Source organism: Urocampus carinirostris, chromosome 6, assembly GCF_059441175.1.
Source record: "Urocampus carinirostris isolate Australia breed hairy pipefish chromosome 6, RoL_Ucar_1.0, whole genome shotgun sequence".
Classification (NCBI taxonomy): domain Eukaryota; kingdom Metazoa; phylum Chordata; class Actinopteri; order Syngnathiformes; family Syngnathidae; genus Urocampus; species Urocampus carinirostris.
The window spans coordinates 22,090,180-22,099,855 of NC_142354.1; the positions used below are offsets into that span (position 1 = coordinate 22,090,180).

At 43.8% G+C, this 9,676-nt stretch overlaps 1 protein-coding gene across 3 annotated transcripts; it reads left to right on the forward strand.

The window, feature by feature from the left end:
- Nucleotides 1–5,741: 5,741 nt before the first annotated feature.
- srsf3b (serine and arginine rich splicing factor 3b) lies at nt 5,742–9,676 on the forward strand. Of its 3 annotated transcripts, XR_015850729.1 has the most exons (7): nt 5,742–5,907; nt 6,518–6,728; nt 7,028–7,168; nt 7,914–8,354; nt 8,920–8,958; nt 9,032–9,118; nt 9,200–9,220. XR_015850729.1 is itself a non-coding variant. In XM_088338303.1 (6 exons), the coding sequence occupies exons 2-6, from the start codon at nt 6,526–6,528 to the stop codon at nt 9,225–9,227; spliced, it is 498 nt and encodes a 165-aa protein (XP_088194429.1). In that variant the 5' UTR covers nt 5,742–5,907; nt 6,518–6,525; the 3' UTR covers nt 9,228–9,676. The 3 variants fall into 3 exon arrangements, 1 of the variants encoding a protein (XP_088194429.1); XR_015850728.1 differs by having other exon boundaries at nt 7,914–8,958; nt 9,200–9,231; XM_088338303.1 differs by lacking the exon at nt 7,914–8,354 and having other exon boundaries at nt 9,200–9,676.

Below are 9,676 nucleotides of genomic sequence, written 5' to 3' on the forward strand. Positions count from 1 at the left end.
GGTGGGGCTTACGAGCCGAGGGGGTGGGTCCCTTGTCAAGATGCGTTCAATAGAATAGGAAAAGTGCGAAATCATAAAACATCTTTGTAAACTATCCATTCATCCATTATCTGCACCGCTTATCCCCAGTAGGGTCGCAGGGGCGCTGGAGCCCATCACAGCTAACTTCAATCAAGTCTTAAACCGAAAGGGACCCAATGTAGTTCAGCAAAATCAGGGTACTGTGATCAAACTCTCTTGTCTTCGTTAAAAGCCTCAGTGCAGCAGTTCTAATACTACTGTTTTAGTGACGTAAGCCTTGGAAAATATCTTTTTTCAGCTGAGTACATGTAATCAGCGTCAACCTTTAGCTTGTATATATAATATTATGATTGTTACAAAAACAACAAAAATAATAACAGCGATGATATATAAAAATCATAACCTGCTTCATGGGCATAACCAGACAAGCACCCCCAAAATTTAACCCAAGCGCCCCTGAAAATTATAGCATCTTAAAAAAACTATTTTTTAATAAAGTGTAGGATAGACCTAAATATACTGAAAAAAGCTTGCCGAAATATAAAAAAGTAGAACACACCAAAAAATGTGAACAACACAGCGTCAGAATTACTCCATTGCCTTGAAATGGTTCAGTCCATTTGATTCCTAGCATCACTTTCGCCCCCCTCTTTGCCTCACTGAGATAAAAGAATGGATATCACTCAACTTCTTGCGCTTTAACTCAGAAAAGGCCGAAATGTTAGTTATTGGTCCATCTAAATGTCATGACTTATTCTCAAAAAATGCTCTGAACATTGACAAATGTTAAATCACCCAGAGTGACTCAGTCAAAATGTAGGTGTCATATTTGACCCCGATCTGTCCTTTCAAACACACGTGAAGAATATTACTAGAAGAGCTTTTTTACATCTTCGCAACGTTGCTAAAATTCGCCCTATGCTGTCTCAGTCAGACGCGGAGATTATAATTCACCCTTTTGTTACTTCCCGTCTCAATTACTGTAATGCACCACTCACCGGTCTCCCGAAGTCCAAAATCAAGAGCCTTCCGCTGGTACAAAATGCTGCAGCGAGGCTTTTGAATAAGACAAGAAAGTGTGATCATATTAGCCCGATTTTAGCTAACCTGCATTGGCTCCCCTTTAGGTTAAGATGTGGCTTTAAGGTTCTGTTGGTATTATACAAAATCATACATGGACTTGCTCCCTCATATCTTTCAGATATAATTTTCCCCTATGTTCCCGTCTGGAGCCTTCGCTCCGAAAATGCTTGTCTGCTCGTGATCCCAAGAGCCAAGAAGAGAACTGCAGGTTCGGGAGCGTTCTCCATTCGAGCTCTGGTGTTGTGGAATGCTCAGCCTCCCGAGATTCGATCTGCAACCTCAGTGAAAATGTCTAAATCTAAAACACAATTCTATTGTATAGCATATGAATGACCTATATTTCATGTTGGTAATATCTGTGTATTGTTTTTTTTTTCAGAATGAAAGCAAAATAGTATATGAGGTCCACGTTTTTAAGCACTATATTTGATATTTAGTTGTGTAGTACTTTGTTGTATTTCTGTAGAAGTATTTTTCAGTGGACACACAAAGTGACAATGGGGACTTTGGTGGCCTCAAAAAAGTTAACCACTCTTGGGCGGCGAGCGCAGCGTCTTCACATGTCTCTCCGGTAAATCTTTTTACTTTAGTGTTCTTTTATCTCTCATCTTTTCTCTGATAAATACTTGCTCGGCAACAATCACCCTCAGTCGCCAAGAACTTATTAACCTGGGTCTAAGATTAGACTTCGACTCATTTCACGACTACAACACCAACAACAACATCCCAAAGGACATACAAGACCACCGGGATCTCCCTGGGTGATCTGCCCGCCCGACAAGCGACGGAGACGGCGGAGGGAACGACATAAAAAACTAGGCTCTCGGGAGGCCTAGCGGAGAAGCTAAGAAGGCGACCACACGGACAAGCGCTTCCGAGTATTTTCCTGACCAGTGCCAGATCCATCGTTCACAAAATTTGTGAATTTGAGCTGCGGATAGCTACCAACAGCTTCGTACGGAATTGCAGTATTTTTGTGATCAGTGAGTCCTGGCTTCACCCGCGGATCCCTGACGCTGCAGTCCAGCTAAAAGGCCGCACGCTACACCGACACGACCGCAACGAAAACTCCGGTAAAAAAAAAAAAAAAAGGTGGGGACTATGCGCTTATGTGCATAACGCGTGGTGCAATAACAGCAGAATCATTAATACACACTGCTTGCCCGATATAGAGTTTCTAGCAGTATCGTGTAGACCATTTTATCTACCGAGATAGCTAACTGTGGTCATTGTGATAGCTGTCTACATCCCACCCGATGCTAACGTTAGCACAGCGCTAAACCTCCTGCTCGCCGCTATCAACAAACAACAGCTTGCACACCCCGACGGAGCTTTCATTATCGCTGGCGACTTTAATCAGACTTGCTTAAGGACTGTACTTCCAAAATTCTTTCAACACGTGAACTGTGCAACAAGGGGGGAAAAAACTTTGGACCTCGTATACAGCAACATCAAAAACGCATATAAAGCTTCCCCCCTCCCCCACCTAGTCAATTCCGATCACCTATGTCTGTCACTCACCCCCTCATACACCCCCATCCGGAGAAAAAGAAAGCATGTAACAAGGACAATACAAACATGGCCTGAGGGAGCCCTCTCTCAGCTGCAGGACTCCAGAAATTCACTGACACTGTTTTATCCTACATTTGATACTGCAAGGATAAAGTCACAGTAAATAAAAAAATCAAGGTCCACCCAAACCAAAAACCCTGGATGTCCAACGAGGTGCGCACCCTCCTCAAACACCGCAACACCGCCTTCAGGTCTGGAGACAAGGCTCTTTACAGTGTGGCCAGGGCTGACCTGAAGAGAGGCATTGAGAAAGCAGAGGCAGCCTACACGGGGAGGATTGAGCACCTCTTTGCTGGAAATCAGCCGAGGAGGATGTGGCAGGGTCTTCAACACATCACTAACTTCAGAGGCCACAACCTGTTAACGATTGAGGCTGATGCTTCACTAGCTGCGGACCTTAATCAGTTCTTTGCTCGCTTTGAAGCTGGAAGGCCACAAACAGCCACATCACACCCACCAACAACCAGCAGCAACACACTCACATTTCAGGAGCATGAAGTTAGGCGTGTGCTGAAAACTGGAAACCCCAGGAAGGCAGCTGGCCCGGATGGAGTACCAGGCAGGGTACTCGGGGACTGTTCCGATCCGCTGGCTGGGGTCTTCACCACCATCGTCAACCAGTCCCCGTTACAGGCGACCCTCCCACCCTGCTTCAAAACCTCCACCATCATTCCCATCCCCAAAAAGTCAGCAGTGGAAAGCCTCAACGACTACAGGCCTGTCACTCTTACGTCCGTGGTCATGAAGTGCTTCGAGAGGTTTGTGTCCCAGTACATCAAAAACTCCCTGCCACTCACACTGGACCCCCACCAGTTTGCCTACAGGGCAAACCGCTCCACTGACGACGCCATAAACACAGCACTTCACACCGTGCTGAAACACCTGGACCACCGGGGGAGCTACGTCAGAATGCTCTTTCTGGACTTCAGCTCTGCCTTTAACACCATCATCCCGGCGATCCTGGTGGAGAAACTCTCACACCTAGGACTAGGACTCTCTCCCTCCATCTGCCACTGGATAATGGACTTCCTCTCAAACTGCTCACAGTCCGTGAAACTTGGTAACCACGTCTCTCCCACCCTAACACTGAGCACTAGCTCCCCCCAAGGTTGTGCACTGAGCCCCCTGCTTTTCACCCTCTACATCTCCGACTGCTCACCGACCCACCTCACAAACACAATCATTAAGTTCGCCGACGATACCACCTTGATCGGCCTCATCTCCGAAGGGGACGAGGCGGGGTACAGGGATGAGGTGAAGTCACTGTCAATGTGGTGTTCGAAAAACGACCTCATACTAAACACCACAAAAACAAAAGAACTGATACTGGACTTCAAAAGGAATGGCAGGAATTCAGCACCACTCATCATAAAAGGAGACTGTGTAGAGAGAGTCCACTCTTTCAAATTCCTGGGTGTGCACATCTCTTACGACCTCTCATTGTCTGCAAACACCAGAGCGGTGGTAGGGAAGGCCCAGCAGCGACTACATTTCCTGAGAGTGCTCAGGAAAAATAATCTAAAACAGCAGCTGCAGGTGTCCTTTTACAAAACCACAGTGGAGAGCATTCTAACATAATGCATTACGGTGTGGTATGCTGGGTGCACAGCAGCAGACAGGAAAACGCTCCAGAGGGTCATCAAATCAGCCCAGAAAATCGTCGGTTGCTCTCTGCCCAGTCTGGAGGACATTGCCTGCTCTCGCTACCTCAGCAGAGCAGAAAACATCATCAAGGACTTTTCTCACCCCGGTCACCACCTCTTTGACCTGCTGCCTTCCGGCAAGTGGTACAGGTCACACAAACTTCCGGCAAATTACGGCGCCGTCGCGAACGGCAGCCACTCCAGCAAGCTCCCGTGTTATTTTCGCCACTTTTGTGATTTATTGTTTTGTTTTTGCTTATATCTTCAATGTTTGCCTTGCCTTGCAGCACTCTGGATTACTTTCTATCCTATGGATATGGGTTATAACGCACAAAAATGCGTTTATTCGAGGAATCAACTCCTCTACCTGAAGAATTCTCGAGCCGGCGTGGTTCCCCTTTACCTGACGAGGTGAGGCGGCCCTATCGGGGGTGCAGGGACGGGTTTTTTTTTGTGAATTTCCCTGCGGGGATGAATAAAGTATCTCTCTATCTATCTATCTATCTACCTAAAACAAAAACAAACAGACTCAGAGACAGTGTCTTCCCCAGAGCCATTACCACCCTAAACACACTGCACAAAAAAATGAAAACTCCCACTACCTCATACGAACGTAAAATGGTACTCATGCCTATGTTTCTTGCACAATGTTGACTGCACTATGTTTACTGCTCACCTTGCACAATGTTGACTATTTTTGCACCAAATGCATATCGCACAACCCTTACGATACCAAACTGTATTACGATACCAACTGTATGTAACATCCTACATGCCGACATTTCTTGTGTAAATATTGTGTCAATTATAACTTTAACCTTATCCTCCTTGTTTTAATAACCTTATCTTCTCTGTTCCTTTATCTTCTCGGTTTCTTTTATCCTCGCTGTGAATATGTGAGACTGGAGTGCCTTGTCCAATTTCGTTGTCACAATATGTTAACCCATTTTGTAACCATGACAATAAAGGTATATTCTATTCTATTCTAGTGGTGGCGGGCTCTAAGCAGCCGCTTAGCTCGCTTATGCTCTGATCTCGTGGGCCGCAAATGGCCCCTGGGCCGCATGTTTGATTATGTTATCGAACAAGAACTAAGATAATTAAAAAAGCAAGTTAATTTTATTTATAAAATAAACAACACAAACAATTCTTTCAGCATTTTTATTCGTTCTTTCCCCACTTGAACTAATTTCAGCGTTACTTATTATACTTACCAGTCTATTTTATTTCCCCCCACGTACAACAATTGATATACGGCGTTTACTATTTGAAATTATAACAAAAAATATTGGGGAAACGTATACATTGACAGGTAGGTTGCAGAATATTTAACCAGTATATAATCAAGCCCTGGTTACCAACACTTTTTCATTACTGAATTTAGGGCAGGAGAATAATACGAAAATGTGTTGTTTTTGATCGAGTTGTGTGCAAATAAGCCCGAAAGAAATCCAACATTGACCCGCCCTCTCAGGACTCTAGCGGTTTCCCAAACCGATAATACGCCATTTTCCGTCGACATCGGTAGAGGAACGCAGTGTTCCGAGGAATCCCTGACCAAATCAAACGCCTACTTGAAAAAGAAAAGGTATGAATCTTTTCCCATATTATAATCTATTATTAATCCAGTTAATCGTTCTGTTTTTCGATTGCTAATCAAAACTAAATGTGCGATCCTTTGTCTGAGGTTTCACAGCAAAACGAGGCCTCTAAAAAAGGCGACGCCATTTTAGCTCTCAAGTTGTAGCTAGCCGTAAGCCCCGAACGAGCGCAATAATGGCGAATTGTGCGGTCTTATTTTAGTCGCTGTGGAGTAGCAATGTTGGTTGCTTTTAGACTTTAAAGTGGGGCGCTACTGTGGCTTTTTGGTTGACTTTGATAGAATTTAACAACGGCCTTTTGACCGGAAGCTAGTATGCTAGTATGCATGGCCGAAAAAAGCCCAGGTTCTTGCCTACCGTTTTCCTGCTTTTAAATCCCGATAATGCATATACACTTCTCGGTTAATGTTTTCATTTTTGTTCTTGTGATCGGGTCAGAAACTTTCAACCGTTTTCCTCTATCATTAAGGTATCGAGTCGTTGAGTTAATGCAAATTATGGGGTCTCTAATGAACCTAACCGTATTTCAATGTAAAATGACTTTGCAAACACATGGAACTTCAACTGTAACGAACATTTTTGTCTTTCTGTTATCAGATCCAATCATGCACCGTGAATGTCCACTCGATTGCAAGGTTTATGTTGGCAATCTGGGCAACAATGGAAACAAGACTGAATTGGAGAGATCGTTCAGTTACTACGGGCCTCTCCGCAGTGTGTGGGTGGCTAGGAACCCCCCAGGATTTGCTTTCGTAGAATTCGAAGACCCCAGGGACGCTACTGATGCAGTCCGAGAGCTGGATGGGAGGTAAGAACTGAAGGCAGTTAAACAGAATGGTCTACTTCCGAGTTTAACGGCGATTGGCATCTCTCACTTTGGTGCATTACCGCCCCCTGATTTTCTTCTATTTTACTCCTCAATTTCTATTAAAAATTCAAATGCTCAATTTAAACTGTAAAACTATCAACTATCAATGAAGACCTCTCAAAGTGCTTTACAATGTGCTTCACACTTACCCATTCACACACACACACTCACACACAAAGGCCTTGTGTCCAAAAGTAGTATATATTGCCCATTAATTTTTCTGTTTTGTTGTTTTCTAGAACATTGTGTGGTTGCCGTGTGCGCGTAGAGCTGTCCAATGGGGAGAAACGCAGTCGCTCCCGCGGCGCCCCGCCATCCTGGAGCCGGCGCCCCAGAGACCGGGATGATTACAGGCGACGGAGTCCACCAGTCAGGCGAAGGTGAAAACGAGACAAGAACAGTATGATTTTGAAATTGGTCGACCATTGCCTACACTTTTAATCTTAACCTGGCAATTGCTGCTACCGCTTTCATTCACTGGATACTTTCCGGATGAGGGCTACTGTTTTCTTTGAATGCATTCTTAGCTTCTCCTGTCCTTATGCCTCGTTATTTGACAGAATTGTTTCACTTGGAAGAATTGACCTTACATAATTTGGCGAAAAAGAAACTTTATGTTAGATTTTTTTTCGTCCCTACCCAGTAGTCAGATAATGTTGATATGTTTAAAGCAAGGTCCACAAGTTAATAGTCTCCGTTTTTCGTCCTACTAATGCTAATAAATTGTGACGCATTATCTGGGGTTGTTCGAACTGAAGAGAAACTAATATTAGGACATAATGCAACACACAAGCCACTCTTAAAATATTATACATTAAATGGATAAAATAAACATTTTAACGTTTTTTTGAAGGCCAGAAGCCATGCTTTAAACGTGTTAAAATTATTTTGCTTTACTTAAAGATCATTTTGCTGGGGCTGTACAGTTTGAAGCAGTATTCTAGTTCGATTGTAATCTTTTAGCGCCAAGCGTGCAAATGACTCCAAAGGTTTCCTTATTTACCCAACCAGACAAAACCTGTAAAATTGTGAGGGTGTAGGAGTGCCAAATGTGATGCTTTTCCTTTTTGTTTGAGGATGCTTTTTATTTTCCATATATATTAATAAGAATGAAACCCGTTGCAGAGCCACCACCATGCCTCTTCTCACCACCCTCAATCAACTAGTCCTCTTTCAGCCTCATGTGACTGCTGAGCATCGCGTCTCAATCAGCTTGACTGGTGCTGTCACATGACCCAGGCTTGGCCAGTCGTCAGGTTGCACCAGGCCATTGGTTCCTCATCATGCTCTTCTCAACCACCTCCTCCTTCAACCTTAACCGAAAACGGCAGCTGCCCACCTCACATTCCAATCAGCGTATTGCGTTTCCAAATGTCGACAACCTACCGGCAGCAGCTTTCGGCTAAGCAATTAAAGCAGGGAAAAAGCAGCAGCCAGCTACCCCACCTGCCTGCCACCTTATCAACTCGCAGCATCTGGCCAGGCCTTTTCTGCCAAATCTTCCTACTCGGCCGACAGTCTGCCACCTTTTCGTCATATCTAGCTTGTTGAAAACCAAAAATACTAGTAAGTTTTCCTGCTTCATTCAGTACACTGATAAGTTTTAAAAGTGACGAGACAGGCTGGTTACTAAGGTTGTTCTATTCTTTTTTTCCCAAACATTTGCAGAATTTGTCATTTTTGTTCTCACCCACTATAATTCCCGAAGGTGAAAGGCCCACCGTCGAATTCTGAGTGAAAGATGTCCTACATAGGGGTTAAAGCGTAGTCATCAAATAAGTTTTACTCCAAACTTGATAATTTGTTTCCTAATCAGTTTATTTAATCCAACAAAAAATAGGCATTCCACGGTGCAGTGTCCTGTCTTCACATAGGGACCGTTGTTGTCAGTTGGCTCACCCTGAGACTCGGGCTTCATTTGTATCTTATACCTATTCATGCCCCTTGCACTAGGGCTTTGGTGAAACTCCCCAAAGAGCCTATTGCCCAAAGGGCCAACGCTATGGGTTTTTATGATCCGTGAAGCCATATGTTTAGAAATGTGACGGATGGGAGCCCACAAACAAACATGAGTCTAGCGGCGATGCAATCGTCAGTTGAAGTTATTAACATTCACATTTTTTCCACACAGATCTCCACGGAGGAGGAGCTTCAGCCGTAGCCGAAGCAGGTATGACACATGATGCACTGTTTGTACTTTCCACAGCATTAGTTGGATTAGTAACATTTTTTATGTCTTTCAGGTCTTTTTCTAGAGACAGGAGGCGGGAGCGTTCACTCTCCCGAGACAGGAACCACAAACCTTCAAGGTCCTTTTCTCGGTCAAGGAGGTACGTGGCTTTTGTCTCTTGACGGCACATCCTCCTGGTTTTGGGTGGCAAGATGCTCATTGTTTTCTTTTGTTTCTCCAGCCGATCCAGGTCGAATGACAGGAAGTAGGAAAACAGGATGAGAGATGATGCAAATGGTTATTTTCACATATTCAATGATAATTGTCTTTTTTTTCCCTTTTTAAAAAAAAAACCCCCAACAGCAGTTTTAGTCCCCGTGATTTTTCTTTTGATTGTTTTAGCTTCATCGGCTTGTACAGGTGTAATGTCTTGAAAGCTGTACCATTCATTACCCATTCCATCATAAATCACTATGCTTTCCCCCCTGTTTTATAAAATGATAATTTTAGTTTCGACCCCTAGTGAGAGTTCATTTTCATTATGTATGCTGGATTCAAAATACATGTGTTCAAGTAACTTTTCCAGGTGTGATTTGGAAGACCACCAAATAAGAAAATGTTTCTGTGGGTGTGTAATCTTCATCTCTTTTCATTATACGTCCTTTGATACAATGTGAAATTGTCTCTCAAATAAAAATTCTGGTTTAAAACATTTTAA

Bases quoted from the DNA above. Each gene is read 5' to 3' on its own strand.
- srsf3b (XM_088338303.1), top strand. From the start codon at position 6,526: ATGCACCGTGAATGTCCACTCGATTGCAAGGTTTATGTTGGCAATCTG. The intron at 6,729-7,027 runs GTAAGAACTGAA...GTTGTTTTCTAG, and splicing joins GTCCGAGAGCTGGATGGGAG to AACATTGTGTGGTTGCCGTG. The intron at 9,119-9,199 runs GTACGTGGCTTT...TTGTTTCTCCAG, and splicing joins TCCTTTTCTCGGTCAAGGAG to CCGATCCAGGTCGAATGACA.